Genomic DNA, 26,413 nt, shown 5'->3' on the forward strand with positions numbered 1-26,413 from the left:
CTAGGAACCCAGGTTTTGAACGTGCATTCAATGTGCATTCATAATAAAAGCTGAACGAGTGGTACATTCATGGTTGCTCCTTGATGTAAATGAACGGCTGAATGAAAAGTTTAGGGGCACAGCTCACCTCCAAGAGAGAGACCCTTTTCACACTCAGACCTGACTAAGGGATCTCGAATTCCCTTGTAAAACTAGCTTTTCCTCTCCATAGCAGCTGGCCTCTTCCTCCCGGTATCTTTGTAATCCGCTGGGTGGTTTTTTCTTTTTCTTTTTTTTCCCCCACACTGCCGTTGGATAAAAGATCCCGCCTTTGATTGAAATGGAATCTTCCACTATTGAGCAAGCCTTTGTTGAATGAGTCATCGGGGCGGCCGCTCATTGGCTGAGGCCGCTGGAGCCCAGGGGATTGCCTGGCATCGGCTGCAAGGCCCTGCTTCATTCACAGAAACGCTGGCTCGCTCGCTAGCCTTTTCATTCACACAAACAGCATTTCATTCACATTTTGCTGTTTTTGTCTGCATCTAATGAAGATCTCGCTTTGGGAATGATAGGGCTGTTTCGCTTCAGATCTGGGGAGGACTCTGATAACCATCAAAATCTTCTATGGGGTGTGCAATTGCTGTTGCTATGCAAGCCAGGGGAAGGGAACAAATGAGTGCCGTGTGGCTGTTCTGCTAGGGCTGCGGCACAGGAGGCGAGCCGTGGGGACGCGCTTCCTGTGCCGGGGACGCCGCGGCTCCTCTGCGCTCCTGCGTCCTAGTGGTTGGCTTCATCCGCTCGCCCGCCATGAGCGGTGCTCACTAAACGCTGCTCCGTAGAGCAGGGTTCAAGACTGGGGACCTCACGTGCCCCACATGTTCGGTCATGGGCGTGAGAGGACTCAGGGTGACCTGAGAGTGCGCTAGAGGTGAATTTATTCTCTTTCTCGGAAGTTGCGGGGAAACTTTGATAGTGAGTGTTTCATTGTGGAGCAGGTGATCTTAATGCGTGAGGAAGCCTGGCAGAGCCCACTGAGGTCAAGAGTCAGCTTCAGTCTCGGGCAGACCTTTGGGGACGGCGAAAGCCTTGCTCACCTAACTGAGAGGAAGAAGGCCTGTGCATTTTACTTGCAAGCCCGAGCCTGACTCCTGAAAAGAAGGCATATTTCCCCCTCTGTGGATTTCATGTGCAATGAGAACAGCTGCATTTTTTCCTTCCTGACTGCAGGGTTGCAAGCAGCAACCGAAGGAACACTGAAATGTATTTGCAGCATCTCTTAGGCGTTTTTCCAGACCTTAAACACATTCAGTAGGGATAAAGCTTCAAATGCAGCCCCCTTTTTGGAATGGATTTCTGGAGCCGGTAGCCACTCGTCAAAGCATCACTCTTCTTTTTTGGAAGTGGATATTCAACTTAACCCTGGCTGAGAAAGACTGCTGTAAATTAGCAGGGAAGACCCCTTGATTGGCACTGTGCAGAAGTTCATATGCAGATTTTGTTGTTTTGAGGAACTGCATTGCCACAAAGACACTTGTCATCGCTGCTCTGTTCATTTGAAAAGAAAAAGAAAAACCCAGGAAACTGGTATTTTATGTTCACCTGGGGGTGAATATCCTTTTTGTTTTTTCTATTTAAAAATTCTTGCTGCCTTCCAAGTCAGGATTCATCAGGATTCGCTGAAGATCTGATTCTTAAAAAGCCTTCGTCACATTTTAACGCATCGCTGTTAGACACTTTTACAGGCTCACACAGATGGGCTGAGCAGGGACGAGCAAAACCTAACAGAATAATGGGTTTCAGAAAGTTCATTTGACGATTAGAAGGAACTGGATTGGATTTACCTTTGGCACAAATGCAGAGTGCGGGGGATGGGAAGGTGAAAAATCAAAGGTTGGAAGGAAATCTCTGGGAAGGTAGAAAAAGGAAATTTGAGAATTGATTGGCTCTAGTGTGCTGTCAGCGGGTGGATGTCGTTTTTTCTTCTTTTTTTCCTTTTTTTTTTTTTTTTTCCTGCTACAGGAAGTGATTTGCAGTGCTCACCGAGCCTTTGTTGAGAAGGGTCTCCTCTCAGAGTGAGTCATGCTTTTGCTGTGAGCAGCCCCAAGCAGCTGGGCGCTCCATCAGAGGCAACTATGACTTTTGCAAAGCAAACGTGCAACCCCAAGCAGCGGTCTCCCGGGCCGGGGCTGCGCGGCCGCTGCTGTGCTGGTTTTTAATGGTGGGAGGGCACCATCCTCGTGCTCTGCTCTCCCTCTCTAGAAGGCTGTCCCGGGGCCCCCACTCTCCGTCCCGCTCCGGGGACAGTGGCTCGCCTGATATGCGCGGCAGCCCGCGCCGGGGCCGGCACCAGCAGCGCCCGGGCGGATGCAGCGAGCCCACGGAGGGGCATGCTTCCACGCACCAAGTACAACCGCTTCAGGAATGACTCGGTGACATCGGTCGATGACCTTCTCCACAGTCTGTCGGTGAGCGGCGGCGGAGGCAAGGTCTCGGCGGCGCGCGCGACCCCGGCGGCGGCTCCCTACTTGGTGTCCGGCGAGGCGCTGCGCAAGGCGCCCGACGATGGGCCCGGCAGCCTGGGCCACCTGCTCCACAAGGTGTCCCACCTGAAACTCTCCAGCTCCGGCCTCCGCGGCCTGTCGTCGGCCGCCCGGGAGCGGGCGGGCGCGCGGCTCTCCGGCAGCTGCAGCGCGCCCAGCCTGGCCGCCCCGGACGGCAGCGCGCCCCCGGCGCCCCGCGCCCAGGCCATGAACGCCGCCAGGAAAGGCCGGCCAGGCGACGAGCCGCTGCCCAGGCCCCCTCGGGGGGCGCCGCACGCCAGCGACCAGGTGCTGGGGCCCGGAGTCACCTACGTGGTCAAGGTGGGTGCTGGCGCGGGCCGCCCTGCGGGTCGGGGGTCCCCAGGCCTGGGTGGAGGCCAGTTCGGGGCAGACCCCTTCCTTCTCTGAAGCCCGGGGTGCTGGGCGCACCCGCGACTGTCACGTTAGAGGCAAGAAAATGCGCACTCCTTAGTAATCAGCTAGCTTGACAGCGGTGAGGAGGGAACTACAAATGCGCTTTTCTCGCATCCTTTGGGAAAAGGTTTACCACTCGGGTGACCCGCTCCGTCCCGATTTTCCCTGGGCTCCACTTTTTTGGCACGCCTTTGCCACCTGGCTTACCAGATGTCCAGCCAGTGTCGTGGGCGCCCAGTCCTGGACAGCGGGGGTCCGGCCTGCCTAGTATCTAGGAAACGCGCTGGGGAGACCTGGGCAGCCCCGGGGAGGAGAGAGCACGGAGTGGCCCTACTCCTGCTGTGTCTTCCCCGGCGGGAGGGTGGGCATCTTCTTCCCCCCGCAGCAAGAATTGCCAGCTCCTTGCAGAGCAGGCCAAATGCTGTGTTGCTTTCTCTTCGACGGGCTCTACTTTCTCACCCAGGCCAGGTTTTCTTTGGGTTTGTCTTTCATTCCTTAAGGAAAGGTTCTGGTTTACAGCAGCGAAACAAGAATTCTGGGACTACTTTTCTGGTGACTGTAGCCTTCCATTTAAATGTGCTAAAAAGGAACGAGGGCGCTGAGCTAGGAGCCACAGGCTGGAAAGGAGTTTTTTTCCTCCAACACAAAGATGATAAAATCACGATGCAGTCCATAAAATTCCATCCTTATGCAAGCGTGCTATGATATTTAAGGAAAAATTCTCAGCACAGTTCAAGTAATCTGCCACGCGGTTATTTCCTTCTGTCCGTTGGGCAGCCCCGAGCTTTACCAGCCTCCACAGCCGAGCAGACATCCCCTGCACAAGGGGTTAAGGTTGGAAGTTGCAGTATTACAATCCTGCCACTCCAAGGCATGGCTTTGTATTGAAAAAGAAATGAGGCACAAACTCTATCCCCTCGGTGTCCTCAATAACACTGAGAAACCCGCAGAATGTCTATTCCGTAAATGCTGCAGATTGCAGTTTAAAAATCCAACAGAACATATCCTCAGATAAAACGCAATATCTGGTAATTTTGAAGCCAAAACATTAACAGAAATACTTAAGTTTATGGGTTGCCTTTAACTATGTGAAAAGTACTTACAGACGAATGTGACCATTGGTCTTAGAAGAGGGCCTCTTCACCTTTTCAGTCTGCCTTTTAATTTAATCTTGATTTTAACTTCTAAGTATAATTATTTTATTTTACCAAAGGGATATAAATGAGCATAAAATATACATATTTGGTTGAGTTTATTTTAAGAGAAACTGAAGGTTCTTCTTGTTTTGATTATTTAAATTATGTAACCCGGGGCCCAAAACCAAAAAGAAAAAAACCAAAGCAAGCGAGCAAACAAACAAAAACCCCTGATAGCTTCGAGGTTGTGTTGACTTCTAGACTGTGAGTATAATTGCTGTTTTAAAAAGATTACATTTCAAATAGACAAATAGAGCTTGGCAAAGCTTTTTGTACCTGTCATATTAAACAGAGTAGTTTTCAAATTGAGGGAGAATTCTCAAACTTGCCTTTAAATTTTTGCTTTAATCACTTTGCTTAGAGCTCTGCTTTGACTTTGTAAAGAAAGAAGGCAGGCATCCAGTTTGAAAGGTCAAGAGTGGCAAAATCATGATGAATGTACTAAAATAAGACAGCTCTCCACCGACAATCTGTTGCTGTAAGTTTGTGACTTAACGGCAGCATCAGCAGCAGTATTCATAGTCAAAGGGCTGGATCTGCAGAGAGCTTATCTGTGTCTTGGGATCACTTTGTGTTGTCATATTTAAGGGGTTGCAGTCATGGATGGTGGTGCATGGCGTGATTAATTAGGGCTCTGTACCGTCCTGGTTTGCTTCGTTGTTCACTGGCCGCTGTGAATGGTGGTGTGACGTGAACATAAACTCAGTCAGTGTCCTTCACTTTTCTGAAGAAGTTTGAAATCCTGCAGAGAGAAAACCAGACACTAAAGGACCGTTTCTTATGTGCATGTTTGATTCAAATGATCACATGGCCCTCTGTTGGTGCACATGTGCAAATTCCCACATTGCCCATGTTGAGTTTAAAACCATGAACTTATTTTATTGAAAGATTATTAAACTGGAAAAAAAATTGGCATTATTTAGAATTTTTGAATAGTGCTACCGGTATCTTTACTTTAAAAGATTTCTGGTAGATAGAAAGGGGCCTTTATCATATGAGTAGATACCAGTCGTAAAATCTAAAGGTTTAGGGTTTGGGAAAGGATGAATTATTCTCTTCAATGTAATTTTTTTTCTAAATTAAAAATAAAGCCCTCAAATGTTTTCTAGTTTCCTGGAAAATTTATATACTGTATAATAGATTTTCCCTTCTCAAAGAAATACCTACTTACAGGTGATATTAGGATATGACACAAACGAATTATAGTTGAAAAATATTTCAACCTAATCGGAGAACAGGGACTGTGCATACAGATGTCTGGTAAATTTTGATCATCTAAGAAACATTAAACTCTTTGAGCAACAGCTTATAATGTGAATTAATGAAGAACCTAAAATTTAAAAATGGAAGAAATTCCTGAGCAACACTAGAATTCAAAGCTCAAAGCACGTCTAATTGGTCCATCATTGAGTTTGCTGCTAAATATCAGGAAGCGCCGTGCACACGCGAAGGCTGCAGCTTGTACTACCTGGAGGCTGGTATTTCTTTCAGGTGGGCCTCACTGGCAGCACCTTTTTACTCCCCTATGTGTACCTGACATTTCCTTTTTTTTTCTTTTGGTGACATAAGAGAAAGAATAAGAAACTATGCCCTTGAAAGAAAAGAAAAATCCAAAAGCAAAGAGCAATGAATATTTTCATTAAATTTCCATTTAAAAAATATTCGATAGTCCCTAAAGGCTGATAGAAACACAAATGAGTATTGATTATTGTGCTGTCCACCTTTAGATGATCTTATTCTAAAGTCAAAACTGGGTAGGACCCCAGTCACTCAAGGGGGCGGCTGGTCTTTAGCGGGTTCAAAAGGCAATATCCTGGTCTTCTACCTTCCCCATCTTCAGATCCACAGTGGGGAAACTGTAGGGCGGAACACGAACAGTGCAGGGGACAGGAGGCGGGGGTTCAGTTTTTAAAGAACCACTGGGCCATCTGAAGACAAGCATAGCCTTGACATTCAGCTTTGAAACTGCCTGCTAGGGGGGTGAGGCTGGAGCAGGAGGCAATGCTGTGTGGGCTGCACCGGGTTTGCCTTTAGCCCCAGTGTGGTCCCCTAAAGAAGGGCCCCCTTTTAGAGCACATCACAGCACAGACTTCAAAAGGATAAGAAGCGACCATATTTAGGACTGACCCAAGAGCCAACGGCAAGAATCAGGAGGCCCAATTTAAAAGCAATGGTTTTAGGTGCCCGCTGCTCAGAGCTATTCTAACAGCGTCAGCTTCAGTGAGCCAGCAGATTACGCCATTCATAAACACCTGTGAGGGCTCCAGCAAAGTTATATAGGTTTCAGCTTGTGGAGTGTTGTACATTTACTGACAGTGAAAACGGCGAGCTGTTTATAGGACATTTCACGATCAGAAAAGTACTGCGTTATTTCCTGATTTGCTGGACCCTTCCCGATGATATGTTCCCCTTTTGGAACAAAGCTTTGTTTTTACAAAGACTCTTTAAAAACTGTTTTATTTCTCCCATTTGTGCATCTAGTGATATTTGGGGTGCTTTAAATAATTTGCTTCATTTTTAAATGCTCTACTGCTTTTTATAGGTGGTCTTTAAAAATTACACTCGCTCAAAATTTATTCTTAATTTTTTTCAGTTGACCAAGTGTATAAAAATATCTTAAATTTTCATTTTCTCAGAGCTATATTCTTTTGGTAACTGTGAGCAAAGACCATACAAAAGTTATTTTAACTATATTAAAATAACTATAATCAATTATACTACAATAGAGTAGAATTTTATTTTACATCTAGACTGAAAAATTATTTTTTGATGTGGATGGAGTTGAATTTTAGAAGTTGATTTTTTCTCAAAATTGTTTAAAAATCATATAATATGGCTGGCTCACATGTAAATGTCTAACTGGTTTGAAAAACAGTTTAAGAATTTCATTTGACGTTATAGATAAAGTTATTAATTTGATCTGGATAGTGAATTCTCCCTTTTTATGTTACACAGCATAGATGTTTTAAAGGCACATACACATCCCACACATGCACACAAACCACATGCATACCTCACACACATCACATATACACACCAGACATATGTACATGCACACCACACACTCACACATGACCACACAGACACCACATACACATACAACACGCACATCCCACAGCTCACAGGTAGATGACTTGTGATGACTTTGGATGGGGGCCATTTTCTTTCTTGTCAGAAAATAGGAAATGTCATATTTCTAGAAATACCCAATTATCTCAGTCATCTTTTATATTTGTGTTTAAGAAAAAGATAAGGTACAATGAAAATTTTGTCCTATAAAGAACAGATGGCTGCTCCTCTGCCTCCGCATGGTGTCTTACCTTTGAGTGTATGTCGTAGTTTTGAGGAATATGTGATCAATATCACTAAAGCAGAGTCCTAGGAACAGAAAGCCTTGACTGCAAACACGTGAACCCACTTGCAAGACTGGTTTTCCAGCCAACAGGCCTGCCCTGCAGGATGTACCAGTGCTGCTGGCCTGCAGTGCTTGGCTCAGGATAGGGGCCATTAGAGCAGACACCTGGCCTGGTGAAGGTCCTGGACTGGTGAGAGGCAGGACACTGGGCTGCAGCTTCACCGCCACCTTAGTGTGGGGCTTGAGCAGTCAGCTCACCTCTCTGGACCTGGCTGTCCCTGCCCGCAGCAAGTTGATGGCAGGGTTGTGCTAGGGTTGGGTTGGCCTCTATGGGTTGGGGGCCTGGCCGAGGTGGAAATAATGGCATCAGGACTGATATCGTTTGTTGCTCCAACATCTAATGTAATTGGAAGAGATGAGACCAGGGAAGCACACTGTGGTATCAGGAGCATGCTCACCTGGTGAATACCTGCTGGATCCTGGGGGCCAGGGCCAGACCCTGTAGTGCAAGGACCGAAGTCCATGGTGGGGCTCAGAGGGAAGCAACAGGGGGGAGCCGGCTGTTCAATGAAAATACCCAAGGGTAATAGAGTTAGTGAATTATTTATTTCATAAATAAATGGTTGCAGATGCAATAGAAAGGAATGAACAGTTATGTGTATTTCCTGGGTAAAGGACAAGAAAACAATTTTGCAGTTTATCATAAAAGTTCTACAATGTGTGGTGGATAAATAATATCTTTAAGGTGGAAGGCAATGAGCAGAGGAAAGGCCTACTGAGTGGGTGGATGTTGACCGTCGTGTGTGTGTGTGTGTGTGATATCTGTGTGTGTATGTGTGATGTGTGTGTGGTATGTGTGTGTGTGATGTGTGTGTATGTGTGTGTGTGTGATATCTGTGTGTGTATGTGTGTGTATATGTGTGATGTGTGTGTGATGTGTGTGTGGTATGTATGTGTGATGCGTGTGTATGTGTGATGTATGTGTGATGTGTGTGTGATGTGTGTGTGATACCTGTGTGTGTGTGTATGTGTGATGTGTGTGTGTGGTGTGTGTGTGTACGTATGATGAGTGTGGGGGAGTGTGCATCTGCACAATATGCCTTACAAGTTGGTTTTGGTCTTACAAGTTTATAATTACTCATTTTGCATTAAGTTAAGAAAAACAAACCAACCATTTTGACCACATTATGATTTCGCCTCTCCCCTCCCCACCAAAACAACAGCAATGTGACAGGAGTCCACTGAAGTATCATTAGTCTGTGTCTCCCAGTGCCCGAATTGGTGACTTTTTCCTGAATGACCACTTCAGAGTTGCAGGGCAGTCATGCTTATAAAACAAGCTGAGTGGCACCAGTTACGCTGCGGTGGGAGGGATTAGGCATCCCTGTTTGGACCACTTGACCCCCAGCAAGATACCAGGGGCCAAATGGCTGTGTTTCCGTGGTTACAGGCCATGCTGGTCTTCTTCATCTTTGTGAAGTGGGTAGGTGAGAAGGTGCCGGATATACCCCAGCCGTTCTGTACCACCCGACATGCCTGGAAGAGGGGACCACCACTGCTCTTCTTGGTAGGCGAGCATCTAACCAGATCTGGATGGAAGCTCTGGCTGGGGTCTCTTTTTAAGGCAGGTGGCAGCAGCTAAGTTAGATCCAAGGATTCTTTGATCTATGGATTCTGGGTTCAGACATGCCTTGCTCTGCTCCACAGCTGGCCTGGCAAATGCCACTGCCATCTAGTGAAGATTTGGGTTTCTAGCCATGAGCCCAGGTGCTTGTGAGGATCTGCAGTGAAGCCTAGATGCTGGAGGGAGAAGCTGCAGAAAAGGGAAGTCGAGGAGACAGCTTGAACAGGTGCCTGACCCCGTCCTCCTTGGAGTTTCTAGCCGACTGGCACCCCGGCAGCTGTCTGGATATCTGAATCTCCTCAAAACCAAGAAGAAAAATGTTCAAAGAGCTTATTGTTTTAATGCTACTTACTTCCGACTTGAAGCCATCCTTGGACATCATCTGAAATGCATGGTTTTCCCAAAGTGGAGAACCCCCCAAAACAGGGTTTGCTCACTTTTGTCTGCTGAATAGGCAGAAAAAGAAGCAAAGAGTCCATTCCAAATTTCAAGAATTTAAACCTGTATGAACCCTTCAAACTTTGGAACTTGGCCTTCACCCAGCCTCACATCAGAAGTGCTCTCTACTCTGAGGTCATGCTGACAAACTTCATTTTATCAAATTCCATTAAATATAATTGCTTGGCAGTCTACTGACAATATTGCTTTTGCTTTGCAAACATTAAAAATTTCCAGTGCCACCCGCCCAAACAGAAACTTTCTGTTTTTTTCCTAAACAAACAAAAAAATTGAAACATGATTCTAACTCCTTTGACAAGGAATTTTCCCTTAAGGTGATATTTAGCAGAGGTACTGTATATTCTAGGCTTCTTAACGGTTTTTACCAAAGAAGGAGTCACAGAAGGCTTTTATTGCTTAAGATAAAACAATGAAAACCTGATTGTTTTGAGTATTCTTTGCCTGGGAGACCCAGCTCCACACAAAGACTTATTGCCCCTCCTGAAGATGAACAAAATGTAAGTGACTTATGAGGGGTTTTTATACAGTCAGCCCTTGGGATCTGAGGGGGATTGGTTCCAGGACTCCCATGGATACCAATATTTGAGCATGTTCAAGTCCCTGATATAAACTGGTGCAGTGTTTGCAGATTCTGGGTACAACTTATGCATATCTGCTGTATACTTTAAATACAGTATCTCTAGATTACGAGTACCTATTATAATGTAAATGCTATACAAATATTCGTTATACTGCATTGTTTTATTTATGTTATTTTTATTTTCGTATTCTTATTTTTATCAAGTATTTTGAAAAAATATTTTCATGAATTTGCAGGGCCAACTGTATTTCATTATTCCCTAGCATATGCATTTTTTTTGAGATGGAGTCTCACTCTGTCACCCACACTGGAGTCCAGGGGCGTGATCATGACACTGACCTTTTAGGCTCAAGTGATCCTCCCACCCTAGCCTCCCGAATAGCTGGGACACAGGCACACACCACCATGCTTGGCTAATTGTTTTACTTTTTGTTGGCTTCCCTATGTTGCCCAGACTGGTCTTGAACACCTGGCCTCAAGTGATCTGCTTGCCTCAGCCTCCCAAAGTGCTGGGATTACAGTCATGAGCCACCGTGCCTGGACTGCACATGCATCTTTCTAGGATTAAAGTGAGCTGTGCAGATGTCTCTTCTGGCCCTGGTGGGCCCTTCCTGCTGATTTTGACTGCGTGTGCTGTGCTTCAGGCTGGCAGAAATACAGGTTGGCCCATGCCAGGCACATGGTTTAGTTCCTGAATGTGCCCCTGGGCTGTACCATGTCGAATCCCAAAGAGACCCTCACCACCCAGGGTTTAGTGCTGCCTCTCCCTCCTTGAGTCTTGGTTTGGATGCCTCTGGTCTTCCCAAGGAGAAGGCCTCCACAACCCACTCATCAGGAAAGGCCCCTGAAAACTGGCAGCAGGAGAAAGAGCCTTGAGCCCATTCGTCCTGCCCTGCCCATCCTTGACCTGACGGGAGGGGTGAGGGAGCCCAACCCACCTCACGCCGATCTTCACCTCCTCTGCTTACAGCCCTGCCTACCTTGCAAGGTCACTTGCCAACCTTGTAACATGCCTTGTAAACCACCCTTTTATAAAATTTAAGCATTTATTCCGAGGATTTTAAAACATACGTCAACATACAAAGCATATAAACACAACAAAATAAAGAGAATGGTAACATGAAGCCCCAGGTACGCATCCCCCACCACCCAATTTTAACAGTCACCAGATCAATGCCATTTGCACCCCACCCCACCCTGCTCTATTTAGGAGCCGTTTCCAGACTTGCAGGCTCTGCCTGTTGCTCCTCTGCAGACTTGTGTGGGCCTGTCTTTGCCCTGGTGTGGATCAAGCAGTGGCCTGGATGTCCAAATTCCTTCTAGACATGAAGGCACTCCTCATGCAGTGGGAATGAGGGCCTCAAGCTGGCACATGGTGATTGTCCTACAGGAATGAATGTACAGGTGGTGTTAGTGGGGCTCTAGAATTTTACAGGTCTGGGTGGCGCCTCCATCTCAGTGCCTGGAGGGCACATCGTCTTCTTGACTAACAGCTTGCAGCTTGGGCTTAACAGTGATTAAGCCCAAATATGGCCAAGTGGTCCACATGCTCAGACATCCTGCATTTGACTCTGTATTCCCTGGGAAGCACTGTGAGCTGTGAGGAGGGGCAGGCCTCCTAGCTCTCAGGTGGGGAGGTGGGAGTCACACCTCCCAGCCTCCTCTGCTGAGTGTCTGGCAGGGCTTCTTTCAGCGTCAGAGGAGCCTTCTGGAATTGGCTGTTCTCCCAAGTTGTTTTTAATGTATTAGTCAGGGTTCTTCAGAGAAAAAGAACCAAGAGTTTCTTATGATAAAAGAGATTTATTACAAGGAATTGGTTTGCATAATTTTGGAGGCAGGCAAGTCCCAAGATCTGCAGGTTGAGCCAGACCCAGGAAAGCTGATGGTGTCAGTTCCAGTTCTGATGCTGGCCGGCTTGACATCCAGGAAAAGCCAGTGCTTCAGTTTGATCTGAAGGTGGGAAAAAAATAGTGTCCCAGCTTGAAGACAACCCCACAAGAGGAATTCTGTCTTATCCAGGGGAGGGGTCAGCCTTTTTGCTTTATTCAGGCCCTCAACTGATTGGACAAGGGCCACCCAAATTGGGGAGGGCCATCTGTTTATTCAGTTTATTACGAATTCAAATGTTAATTTTATCAAAAAGGAAAAACCCTCGCAGACACACCAGAATAATGTTTAACCAAATATCTGGGCATCTCTTGGCTTAGTCAAGTGGACATACACAATTCACCCTCTGAAACATGCATAAACTCCTGAGGTTTTTTCTAGAGTGACCACTAGCGGACCTGAACCACTTGTAGGGATTTCTATTTCCTAAAAATATGGAAATTTGGGATAAGAAATGATCAAATAAACTTGCCTGAAAGAGTCTCAGATTTTATTACTATTTGGATTCATTACTGATGTGGGCATCAAACAGAGAAACATTTAAAAATTCCTCAGATGTTTGTTGAGGGTTTACTATGGATAGATGCCTGAGTATGGGGCTCAGCTATAAGATGGATAAACTGTGACTCTGTTCACAATGGAAGCTGCGAATAGGTCTTTATGGGGCTAAGCTGCAAGAGCCCATGGCTGGCTCAGGGTGTAGGGGCCCGGGTGGCCACCTGCCCCTGGAATCACACCTGACATGGTCCCTCGAGGTGGGACCAAGCCCGGCAGCAGGACACACAGGCACCTTTACATTGATGCTTTTGAGTCACAGCTGGAGACAGAGTTCCCCCAGGAGGGGAAACATGTTTTTGTATCAAGGTGTTTCACCAGTAAAATAAAAGAGCCGTGGGTTTTCCCCCTAATTTGCAAACAATAACAATAATTTATTGATGTGATTTTTCCCAATTTAAGATTTGCTGTCATGGAAGTTCTATAAAGTATGTCAGTGCATGTTTCTATTTGGCTTTGACCCAATTTGAACAAATAGCAAACAAGTACTATTAGAAAGTGGAACTAGGCACGGTGGCGCCTCTTTCGGGAAGCTGGGCTGAGAATGGAAGGTCACTGGTCAGGTGGGTGAGCTGGCAGGGCCCGGGGCCGGGCAGGTGCCCCCCGAGTCCCTCCTGCTCCCCACATGCTAAGAAGCCTCACTCCATCCTCTGACTTTCCACGTGCGTATGACTGATGGAATCACTGTACCCCTTGCTTGGTCAGCTCACCTCACCCCTTCCTAGGGCTGCATTCTCCAGGGTCTCCTCTGGTCTCTGGGATAGAGAAACTGCTTCTTTAAGGATTGTTGTTTGTAAGGAGGAGATGACTGCACTATCTCGAGAACTGAGCTGTGACTTTTCACTGGAAGTAGCAACTCCTGTAATAGATAAGAACCTCATTTGCAGAGTGACTTATTAACTCAGGTGAGAGGAGAAAATAAGACTCACAAATCACAGCCAGTGGGGAGCGTTCTGATGACCAGGTGTTGACCACAACCTCTGCCCCCCTCATTGCTCTCCCTCGCCCCTCCTTCTCTCCCTCCTTCCCTCCCTTTCTCTCCTTTTCTCCCTTCCTCCCTCCTGCTGGACCCCCAGGGCTGGGTGTGCTGGCTAACGGTGGGTGGGACAAAGAAGTCATGATTTGAAGTTTCTCCAGTTTCTGTGCTGTGAACAGTGACTACCCGACTGGCACTGGGAAACGCGAAGAGGGGTGCAGTAGCTCAGTTGGTAGAGTCTACACCACATGGTGCAGTGGACTCAAGCTCGCCATGTAGATGACAACAATGTGTAACACAATAATTAGGAGGTGCTGCATTTTTAGTACTTACTACCTTTGCTTTTCTTATAATTGCATATACAGAGAGAGGGACACACTCCTGAGGTCTGCTCCACCCTCCATCGGCCTTCCCTCCATCCTGCCTCCACTCGAAGCCCTCTCTCTTTCCTGCGTTTCCTTTCCTTCTCCCTTGGCTCCCTCTCTTATTCACATCAACATGCAGTGATTGGCTTCTCCCCATCCATGGATAGTGATCTTGAAAAGGTTCATCAGTGCCCCCTTGTACAAAAGCTGAACCCCTTTTTGATTCTTCTGCAGCCTGACGGCCCTCCACGCAGACCCCGGTGCTGTTGGCTCACAGCATTTCCCCGGAGGACTCCCAGTCTTGGCCCTGATGCGTCTTCTCCTTTGGTTCTTATGCAATCCTCCTGTCTTCCCATTTTTGTTTCTGAATTATTTCCGGTCTTGCCCTCCCCATTCATCCATCTGTCCATTCATTCATTAGTGCATTCCTTCATCAATTTTTTTTTTTTTTTTTTTTTTTTGAGACAGAGTTTCGCTCTTGTTACCCAGGCTGGAGTGCAATGGCACGATCTCGGCTCACCACAACCTCCACCTCCTGGGTTCAGGCAATTCTCCTGCCTCAGCCTCCTGAGTAGCTGGGATTACAGGCACATGCCACCATGCCCAGCTAATTTTTTGTATTTTTAGTAGAGATGGGGTTTCACCCTGTTGGCCAGGATGGTCTCGATCTCTTGACCTCGTGATCCACCCGCCTCGGCCTCCCAAAGTGCTGGGATTACAGGCGTGAGCCACCGCGCCCGGCTCATCAATTTTTTAATCGTTTCACTCAATGGGTATCTATTGAGCCCCCATCCTGTGCTAGGCCTGAGCTAGGGTTGGGGATAAAGGGGCGAATTGTTTGTTTCCTGCTCCTTCAGTGCCAGTGGGGGAGATGGAGGAGAGAAAACACCAGGGGTCACACTAGTCGTGGTGACGTGGAAATCAAGGACGGCTTCTCTCAGTTGATTCTGAAATGGAGCCCTAAATAATGAGTGGGATTATCTGGCAGGGGGGCGGGACACGTGTGTGTAGGTGTCAGGGCATGAGTGTGTGAGCCCATCTAGAGGAGGTGACAGAAGCAGCGTGTGCCTGTGTGGCTGGAGCGAGTGGAACCAGAGAGGTCGTGGGGTCAGACCTGCAGCTCACTGGACTTTGACAAGCGTGGTGGGAAGCCACTGGCAATTTTCCGAAAGATCATTCTTTCTTCTGTGCGGAGAAATGATTGCAGAGCTAAGAATGAAAGTAGGGGCAATTGGAAGACAGTCAGGTGTGATGAGGGAAGCTGAGACAAGCGTCATGGGATAAAGGCTACTGAAACATCTACCCAGGTCTGCGTCGCTAATGGCAGTGCAACCTGCCCATCCACCATTTTGGGGGCCTCTTAAGCGTGGCATGTCTCAAAATAAATTCACGTTCTTTCTCTCTGGCATCTGTTTCTGGTTCATGTGTTACTATTCACCCTCTCCTCAAATCCGAGCCCCCAAGTCCTTCCTGAACATCTCCTTTTCCTGCGCCTCTCACATCTGTTGGGTCACCAACCTCATCTCCGCCTCCAAAGGTTTCAAGTTTTCCTTCTTTTTCCTTCCCTTTATCCTGATTCATGCCCTCACCATTTTTTGTTTGTTTGTTTGTTTTTTGCCTTGATGATTGCAATAAACTACTGTTCTTGCCAGAAAATTGCTTTGGGAAAGACTCTTCTTATTAAATCAGAGAAAAAAAATGATACGGTCTCTCTGAAATGTTTTGAACAATACACAAATGTTTGGGGTGAAAAGTGAAAGATTCCTCTGAGCTATCTTCCTGACACTTCTAACTTTATGCCTCTCAGAGATAATTCCCAACAAGGACCTGCTATGCGTATTTCCAGGGTGTGTAAACACACACACACACACACACACACACACACACACACGTCTTTTTCTTTTCTTTTTTTCATCTTTTCTTTTACACAACACAAAACATTCTACATATATTGCTCTGTGACTTGCTTTCCTCATTTTAGCTGCTTTGACGATCTTGCAATATTAGTACCTATAATTGTGTCTCATTTTTTTGGGCATTTACTTGGCACTCAAATTATTGGTGAACTAAAATTTATTCCAACAGTTCCCTGTTGTTAGATAGGGAGGCGGTTTCTACTTTCTCACAAATTATAAAATAGTAAATATTCTTCTATATTCATCTTCCCATTTGGGGAGATATTTTTCACTGTGTGTATCATAAGTTTAACCCTTTCTTTCTCTTATTGCCTTGGCTGGGGTCTTGAGTCCAGTCATCAGTTTTATTGGCGAAGGCTGCTTTCTTGCTCCTGGCTACGAAGTGAGCTCTTCTGCATTCAAATATCAAGAACATTTATTATTATATACATTTTTACAAGTTAAGAAAATTTTCCTATGATCCCTGTTTTTGAGAAATCTGAAATGGTTGCTGAATTATATCAGGGTTTTTTTTCAGCATCTAGTAAGATAAATATGCATTTTCACCTTTTTCTGTAAATGTGGTGAATTATTTATCTTTCTAAAATACATGTCTGTCATCTCATCTGCCTAATTAAAATCTCTCTGCTGCTTGCTTGCCTTGCTTACAGAATTCAATCCAAATTCCTTATTATGAGTGTAAAAACTTTCAGTTTGGCCTCATTTTACTTCTGGAGTCTCATCTTCTGTGCTCCTACCCTGATCCTCCAACCATATGGAGAAACTTGTTTTCTCCCAAACCAGTTGCACCTTGGGGATAGTTCAAATTTTTCTCCTCTGGGACCCTTCTCTCCTCATCTTGGCCCCAATTAATGCTCTTTAGCTTTCAAGACTCAACTCATATAAGCAACTGGTCTCTCCTGTGTCTCCCATTTGGGCAGCTGGTGCCCTCTGCTCAGGGTCTCCAGAGCTCTGTAGCCTTCAAGTCAATCCCTATGAAGTGAGACTCTACCAGATGCCCAGTGCCGGAGCCCCTTAGAATTCAAGATGAATTGGATGAATTGTCCCCACTGTCAGGGAAACCATAATCGAAATGGGCTTACCATGTGTGGCATCAGACCATGAATTGTGGTATGTGATGTGTTATGAACCTGAGTGTCTGTGTCCTCCCAGAATTCCTCTGTTGAAATCCTAACCCCCAATTCAATGGTGTTAGGAGGTGACGTCTTTGGGAGGTGATTAGGTCATATGGGTGGGGCTTTCATGAATTGGGGTATTGGTGCCCTTCTAAAAGAGATCCCAGAGAGCTTGCTCGCCTTTTTTCTACTATGTAAAGAGGCAGCAAGAAGACAGTCTTCTGCAACCAGGTGAGCCAGCCCTCATCAGACACTGAATCTGTCAATACCTTGATCTAGGATGTCCAGACTCGAGAATAAGAAATAAATCTTTGTAATTTAAGCCATCCAGTCTGTGGCATATTTGTTATGGCAGACTGAGCTGATGAGGACATGATGTAAGGCCATGGATTTTTGGATGGGTGTTCAGTCGATGTATTAGCCCATTCTCAAATTGCTCTGAATAAATACTCAATACTGGGTAATTTTTAAGAAAAGAGGTGTAACTTGCTCAGGGTTCTGCAGGCTGTACAGGAAGCGTGATGTTGTCTCGGCTTCTGGGGAGGCTTCACAGCAGAAGGTGAAGCAGGGAGCAGGCACACGGCAGAAGCAGGAGCAAGAGAGAGAGAGGGAGGGTACCGACACTTCTAAATGACCAGATCTCACGAGAGTTCACTCACTCTTACGAGGACAGCACAGCGGGGACACATGAAGGGGAGAGTGCTAAACCAGTCATGAGAAACCCGCTCCCGTATGCCTATCCGCTCCCACCAGGCCCCACCTCCAACAATGGGGATTGTATTTCAACATGAGATTTGAGTGGGGACCAGATCCAGCCTCTCCCAAGGCTTCTCTGAGAAAGAGCAGTGATGAATCCTTAATATGTGACCTATGACAGAGGAATGAGAGTGGCTCCAGGGCACTGGAGGATGTGCCTGATCAACAGTAGCTGGACCAGAAGGTGACCTGGGGCCTATTTGTATACTGCTGGGGATTAAGAACATAATTCCATGGAGGCACATTTTGAACTCTGTTCTATTTGTAAATTCCTTGGTAATTGATCCTTCTAATATGTATGCCACAGCCCATCCAAAATCTTTAAAAGCTATTCGATAGTTGGAAAGCATTATTAGCAGACCCTTGAATTCTGTGTTCTTCTGTCCTTTCTCTTGACACCTAATTACAGGAAGGTTTCGGTAAGAGACTCGACTTTAATGATAGCCATGAGAGATCATTATTAAGTTAAAACATTGTATAGCCAAATTTTACCAGCACATTTCCCAACAGAAAGCTGAACCCCTTAACACGTTCACTTGCCCTCACCTCTGATTAAAATTACATGGATTTATGAAAAAGAAAGGGGCAAATGCATGGGTCAACAAGTATTCTTTGAAGGCTCAATTACACGTCTTATTCTGTGGAGGGTATTGCAGGTTGTTAAAGAGGTGTAGGGTGATTGCCTAAAAGGAACTTTTTATTCAGTAGAACAGGAAAAAAAAAAAATCTATGTTCCAAATAGGTGTTAATTATGTAGTAAGAGATCAGTGGTGGGCGGGGGTTATCAGAAAAGGCCTCACAGAGGAGGTGGAATTTATTATGGGTCTGGAAGGACTATTCAGATCTGGGTAGGTGGAGGAGTGGAGGGTGCTCACAGCAGGAAAATCATAGTGAGAAGCTCTTTGGAGGTGGGAGAGTGCACAGTGTTTGCCAAGGGGCTAGGAAAGATGTGCTACTGAAGACTGGCTGTAGTCAGGGACACCTGCCACTGCATATTAGCTGTCATTTATCTGTAACATGGACTGTAGCACCTTAGAGTTGGAATGCACTCATTCAGGGTTAAAATCTTTGGGAAGCAGATTCTGTGTGAGGTCCTCCCATGGCCAGGAGCTCCCTACTGAATGAAGTGACCAGCACGTTGCTGGCCACCATGCCTTGCACTCCATGACCTCTGTGACGGTTAATACTGATTGTCAACTTGATTGAATTGAAGCATGCAAAGTATCGATCCTGGGTGTGTCTGCAAGGGTGTTTCCCTAAGAGATGAACATCTGAGTCAGTGGGCTGGGAAAGGCAGACCCACCCTTAATCTGGGTGGACACCATCTAATCAGCTGCCAGTGTGGCTAGACTATAAAGCAGGCAGTAAAATGTGAAAAGACTAGACTAGCATAGTCTCCCAGCCTACATCTTTCTCCCGTGATGGATGCTTCCTGCCCATGAACATCCAACTCCAAGTTCCTCCGTTTTGGGACTCAGACTGGCTCTCCATGCTCCTCAGCTTGCAGATGGCCTATTGTGGGACCTTGTGATCATGTGAGTTAATGCTTAATAAAACCCTCTTTATATATATATATTTCTATTCTATTAGTTCTGTCCCTCTAGAGAACCCTGACTAATACAATCTCCCTCCATCTGGCTGACATTTGGCCTCTCAAATCCTGCCGAATGGAGCCCCTTCCTTACCGGGTGACAGTCCTTCATGTAGCTGAAGGGGTGTTTTTCCTTAGCCTCCCCTTCTCCAAGCCAAACATTTCTCACTTCCTCAACAGTTGTAACCTCACTATCTTTAGATTCTCTTACTTTTTACATTCTGGTTTGTAAATTAAATTTAGGACACCCTGCTCATAGTAAGGAATCAGGTTGAGTTACTGTGTTGTCCAGAGTTGGTGTATATTCTATCTGTAGAGTTTTGTCCTATCCTAAGAATAATTTGGGTCTTCAGTTCATATGCCTACATCACTAAGAGATAATTTAATCTTTGTCTAAGATACCACTATTCTTTTTTAAAGAAAGGATGGTAGAGCTTTCTTTATGGCTTATGATAACCTACAAGTGGAATTATTGATGGTTTTCAAAGTCACACATTCTTTTCTCAAAAGGCTCAATACAGACTCATGTCTATCCTCTACCCTCCTATTCACTACTATTTGCTATGGTTCACTTAACTGCTATGAGTTTCTGATTTTCAGCCTCTGTCATCAAAATTCAGACTTGTAATTTAGAAAGCCAGTGGCATTGTCTTTAGGAATTATGTCACTCACCCAACAATGTAAATGTCACACTATAGAATGGTAGAGCAAATTCTGGCACATTTACACTATGGGATACTATGTAGCCATTTTTAAAAGCGAGCTAGAGTCCTATTACAGTTGATTTAAAAAGATATTTACAAGGAATTGTTGAGTCAGAAGAGCGTGGTGAAACAAACATATATATGAACCCATCCTTGTAACAGAAGCAATAACAAGAAAGCATGTATACATCCAAATTACAGTGGGAGACTTCAACAGCCTACTAGACAGAATAATTTAGTAACTGATACTACTAGCAATTGACAGAACTACTAGACAGAAAATCAACAAGGATGGACAAAAGCTGAACAAAATAATCAACCAACAGGATCTAATAGACATACATAGAGCCTTCCACAAAATCACAGTGGAATAAACATTCTTTTCAAGTATCCATGAAACATTTACCAAGATAGACCATGTCTTAGGCCATAAAACAAATATAACCAAATCTAAATGAATTAAAGTTATACAGAGCATGTTCTCTGATTGCAATGGAATTAAATTTAAAATGGAACTAAATTGATAATAGAAAAACAGTAATAAAATCTCCATACTTTGAAATTAAACAGCATGGCTGCAAATAATTAATGAGACAAAGGAGAAGCTTCAAAGGAAATACAAAAAGTACATATAATTGAATGAAAATGAAGCTACCATATGTCAAAATATGTGAGATGTAACAACAGTGCAAAGCAGAAAATTTATAGCACCAAATGCTCACCTTAGAAAAAAGTTCTTCAAACAATAATCCAATGACCTCAAGAAACTAAAACAAAGAGTTAAAGCAAGCAGAAGGAAGTAAATGAGAGATAAAAGCAGAAATCAATAAAAATAAATATAGGAAATCAATTAAAAAATCAATGAAACCACAATCAGATTTTTTTTGGAAAAAAAAAGTTGACAAAATAGATTAAACAGCCTGAGGATGGTGGCTCACACCTATACATATTCCAAGCACTTTGGTAGGCCAAGTTGGAAGGATCACTTGAGGCTGGGAGTTCGAGGCCAGCCTGGGAAACAGAACCAGATGCTATTTCTGCAAAAAAAGTTTTAAAAAATTAGCCTAGTGTGGTGGCAGAGTACCTGTCCCAGCTACCCAGGAGGCTGAGGGAGAAAGAGCATTTGAAACTAGAAGTTGGGGGTTGTAGTGCGCTACGATTGCACCGCTGCATATCCTGGGCAACAGAGCAAGATCCTGAAAGTTAAAAAAATTGTTAAACTTAGCAAGATTGACAAAAATCGAAAAAACAGTTTCGCAATATATTCGTTTTCTTGTTGCCAATCTAACACATGACCACAAATTTACTGGCTTAAAACAAGAGAAACGCATCTTACAGTTCTGGAGGTGAGAAGTTTGCCCTGAGACTTACAGGACCACAATCAGGGTATCTGCAGGGCTCATTTGTTCATTTGTTCTGGAGGCTCTGGGATAAGAGTCTGCATCTTGTCTCTGCCAGCTTCTAAGGTTTCTAGCTGTGAGAATTCTTTGACTTGTGGCCACGTTCATCTCTGCTTCCATTGTCACTTTGCCTTCCTCTCATCTGTGGTCAGATTTTCCTTTGCTTATCTCTTATAAGGACCCTGTGGTTACACGTACAGGCCACCAGATAATCCAGAATGATCTATCTCAGGATGTTACTGAACTGAACTGGGGTCCACTTGACCGGTGCAGTAGGGCCAAATATTGATTGAGATTTGTAGTGGGAGAAAGGACAGTGATAGTGGGAGCGTATTTAAGTCTAATCCTTACTTGTAGGGTACCAAGTAAGGAGAATTGGGTAGCTTATGCATGAGACCCGACCTCCCAGATGGCTTAAAGGTAAGGGTTTATGGAGGCAGGGAGGCAAAAGTTATAGGCAAAGTCATAAATCAACATAGGTAGGCTATACATTGTTTTGACCTAACAAGACAGGACATCTCCAAGCAGAAGCCCACAGGTCACAGGTGGATTCAAAGATTTCCTGATCTGTGATTGATTAAGGATGCAAAGCTTTGTCTAAGAATGTGCGATCAGCAGAAAAGAAGGTGAGCTCTGGTTTGTGGGCATGACCTCCTCCAGGCCCCTCAGGAGGAAATTTAGAACACAGAATAACAATCAGTTGAGTCCTCAGCTTCTCCTTATCTGAGGTCTCTGTGCCAGTAGCTCCATTGGTGGAGTCTAGGTTTCTGGAAAACAACCCAGGGACATATATTAAGATGCTGTTTTTGGTTTTGCAGGAAACCAAACATTTTGTGACTTTAGTTTGTTTAGCTATTAATTTTGTTGCTGTGGTTTGTTACGTTTTTATTTACTTTTTTAGGACTAGCTAGTGTCTAGAATTTCTGGAAGGCACTTAAGATTAAAAAAAATTATGTTTGGGGGCACCCACAGGCTCCTAAGAAGGGTTCCTGCTCTATTTTAAGGATCCTTAACTTAGTCATATTTATGATGTGTCAGTTCAGGGTCTTCCATGAAGTTATTAGAGGTCAGCTGGGATTATAATTGTCAGAAGGCTTGATGGGGGCTGAAGGGTCCACTTCAGGCTGGTGAACTCCTAGGGCTGGCAGGTGGTATCTGGCTATATTCAGGAGGGCTCAGTTCCTTTCTGCATGGCCCTCTCCATATCCTTCCCATAGGGATGCTTGAGTGTCTATATGACATGATGGATGGCTTCCCCCAGAGTGTGCAGCAATCAAGGCAGTAATATCTTTTATGACCTAGCCTTGGAAGGCACACACTGTCTCCTTCACAATATTTTATTGGTCACATGGGTCAGCCCCATTCAGTGGGGGAGGGCACTCTATAAGGGCACAAATGCCAGGAGGCCTCAGAAACATAAATGTGGGTTTTAAGGTGGAAGACACCATAAAGAGACCCTGGATGACAGTAAGAATCATTCCCATTGATGAGAAAAGATGGAATTTAATAGCTTAATAGGAATAATTTTCTTCTGCAAAGAGGTAGATGGGGTGGCATGAATTTCTTATGCTAGAGACAGTTTTAACAGATGGACCCTCAGGTACCAAGTCAGTTAACTAGAGCTGGGTTGACAGTACGGATTTAGGAGGGAAAAATCCAAGGCAAGGGGAGTCCTTGTGAGGTGACCAGGTGGAGAAGCAGGTAGATGATGATTTGGCAACTACATGTGGCTCACGTGGCTCACATGGCTCAGGGGCTGAGTTGAGGCCAGAGTCAGCAGCCCTTCTCCAGTGGGCTACTTAGGGTGGCGTTTTGGGCTCAGTGGCACACAGGAACAAGTCCAGCATATTGGCTGGTGGTAGTAAGACCTTACTGACATTCCATAGGGAAGGGAGCCAGAAGCAGCCCTGTGAGGTGTGGGTGACACTCGCACATCCTGTAAAGATGAAGCAAGGGACTAGGGAGCTGAGACCCCCAAGACCATCGTTCTTGCCCAGGCTTCAGAGACAACTAGGTCTCTTCTTGGTCATTCACGCCAGAGCAAAGATGGCCGAATGGTTGTTCCCTAAGAGCAAGGAGAGAGAAGCTGGCTCCAGGGTTAAGGGCCTATGGCACTAGGTAGAATGCAAGCCAGACATTGAGAAATGATCTGAGCCAGTGAAATGGAGGCTTGTATTGAGACTGGGGCCCAAGGCTGAGAGAAGGCTGGCTCCGTCCAACCAGAAACAGCACTGAGAACCTGGCTGGTAGCACCGGCTTCAGCTGCATAGAGAGGGGCTCAGCAGGCCACAAAGGGTCATCCTGACAGGCAGGTTTTTTCATGGGGTATGGTGAAGAAAAGCAAGGCTCAAGGGGAGATAATGAATTTTCTAAGACTAAAGCAGCCAGCTAGAAGTGGAAGGGCACTGGAATGAAGACGGCGGCTTAGTTCTATCTGCTTCACCCACCAGCCAGAATGTGGCTTTAGCCATAATACCAATATGTATTTTTGGAATATTTCTTTGCTCTTTTCCTTTGACTTTGGATAGCAGATGTGGTCTATTGCATTGCTGTGATTTTCAGATGAAATCAAGCACAGTGGTTTACTTTTAACCAAACCCCAGTCATACTTCCTCTCTCTGACTCAGCTTCCGTGTCGTACATGAGACCGATGACACGCATCACCAGTTCACATTTACAAAGGCATCCTAGGTCTTTTGATGAACACCTATATAGCACTTATATTACCATAACTTTTTCTGTGAGAGGAGAGATTTAAAAGAGAGCCGTCTTAGTGGTTGAGGAAACAGACACATGATTAGGGGAATAGCTGATTTCTTGCCTGAAGTAACTGTATGGAAGTTGAGAAACGTCTGGCAAAGGAGGCTGGAAAACTGAAAGTGGGGGGGGGCACCACTTTTCATGCCCAACCCTCTTTCCATGCCCAAAGCACCATGGGGCATCCCCTCCTCACAGGGCCTGTGTGCCGAGCTGCGCTGACATGCATTCCGGGTCCGAGTTGGCTTCACCCTTAGCAGTGGGTACAGGGACTCTGTGGACACCTGGATGATTTTACTTAACTCCAAATCAGGGGTGTCCAATCTTTTGGCTTCCCAGGGCCACAGTGGAAGAAGAATTGTCTTGGGCCACACATTAAATACACTAACACTAAGGATAGCTGGTGAGCTAAAAAAAAAAAAAAAAAAAAAAAAAATCACAAAAAAGTCTCATAATGTTTTAAGAAACAGAACAAATTCCAACCAGTCAGTAACCTCCCAGGGGTATCCGCTATTCAAAGGTGTCCTGGGCTGCAAGTAGCCCACAGGCCAAGGGTTGGACCTGCTTGCTCTGAACCTTCCATTTCCCTTGGATGCTGCCTGTCATATGGAGGTGCACATGAGCCTCGAGTTCTTTATCTGTAAAATGGGCGTAACAGCAGCACTGTCTTTATGGGGTTGTCAGGAGGAATGAAGGGAATGTCTGTGAAAGGCTCTGAGGAGCACCTGGCAGGTGGAAGAGTCCCACTGAGGGTCCACAGTCTGAGCCATCCCCTGTCCTATTGTGAAATCCAGAGCTCACTTCCCTAAAGCCCGATGAGTCAGGGCCAATCTTGCCTTTAGTCATATTTCCTTTATTCAAGAGAGAGTACTGTGATATCATAAGATAGTGACTCCAGCTGTGTGTCAGCTCAGCCTCTTAGCTCCTTGAAATTTGTTCTGCTGAAGGTGATGTCACAGCACCTTTCTTGCAGCCCCTGAGGTGGACAGGAGGTTGAGACTTGCTAGGGTGAAAGGTGGAGTGACTGAGGGCCCTCCCTGGCCAGAATGAGGGTTCTCAGCTTCACAGCTTCAGGAAATGACTTTTCGGGCCACAGCAGTAACAGCATGAGCCAATCACATAAAGCAAGGGACAAGGTGATAATCAGCGAGGAGTTTTGAAACACTTTGAGTGAGAGCAGCATGGATGTTGGGGTGGGTGATGTCTGTGGTGTTAGTGTTGAAGTTGATGGCATTCATAAACAGCTCCCAGTGCTCCCGCTGCCTTGTAAGCAGGGCATCAGACAACATTCTCATAATACCAAGTTATTCTGGGGGGATCAATTATGAATGATTTAATTTTTTTAATGCTTGTTTGTATTTTCCAAAATTTTCTTCAATGAACATACGTTATTTATCAGAAAAAGGTGAGGGTTAGAAATAAAATAATTTCAAGGGACCCCTTAAAATAAACGATGTTTTATTCTTTTTTTTTTGAACACAACATACACAGTAGACCAAAAACCTTAAATAATCACCTCAATGAGGACACATTTATATTAATGTTAGAAAGAGAGTAATTAACCTAACGTTAGCCCTAGTAACTGACACCTTAATGGCCCTATTATTAATAATAATTACATTGTGGCTTCCACAATTAAATATTTATATATAAAAGTCCAGCCCCTATGAATGCAGATTTGACTGGATAACCTCTGCCCACCTCTCCTTTTCTATAAAATCCTTCCTAGAATCACGCCCATGCAAACACCAACAGATTAAGATCTGCAGCAAGTTCCCAGTCCCACCCACTGAGTTCTTTTGTATTTCTTTTGTATTTGATAGTCGTAGGGGTATTTACTATTCTGACTTCTGTCACCATTGATTACTTTATGGCAGTTATCTTTTAAATGAAACAATACTAATAATATTTGGTCAAATTAGTACTATTAAGCATAGCCCATATTTTCTAGGTATGAATTGTTACTTTTAAATCAATTCAAGGTATGATTTAGAAGCGATTTCATAAATACGTACCTTTGATGGTACAAAATCCTGTATAAAGTACATTAGACAAATTATTTGATGAAAAGTAGAGTTTTCCTTTGCTCCAATACATATAAATGCTTATAATAAATCATCTTAATTTTAACATGACTAAATCAAGTCATTTTGGAACTTCACATTATTCCAATGCCAATATCAGACAGATGTGCCATGTTACATAAGCTGGAGAGTGGGCAGTGGTTGACTTTAAAGAATTGTG

At 45.0% G+C, this 26,413-nt stretch overlaps 1 protein-coding gene across 1 annotated transcript in view; it reads left to right on the forward strand.

The window, feature by feature from the left end:
• The first annotated feature begins 434 nt into the window (after positions 1-434).
• SHC3 (SHC adaptor protein 3) overlaps positions 435-26,413 on the forward strand; it is a 163,646-nt gene continuing 137,667 nt past the window's right edge. The window contains exon 1 of the mRNA XM_039475183.2: positions 435-2,840. Within this exon, the coding sequence (XP_039331117.1) occupies positions 2,367-2,840 (474 nt within the window). The 5' untranslated portion in view covers positions 435-2,366. The remainder of the gene's footprint in view (positions 2,841-26,413) is intronic.

This window comes from Saimiri boliviensis, chromosome 2 (genome assembly GCF_048565385.1).
Source record: "Saimiri boliviensis isolate mSaiBol1 chromosome 2, mSaiBol1.pri, whole genome shotgun sequence".
NCBI classification, from domain to species: domain Eukaryota; kingdom Metazoa; phylum Chordata; class Mammalia; order Primates; family Cebidae; genus Saimiri; species Saimiri boliviensis.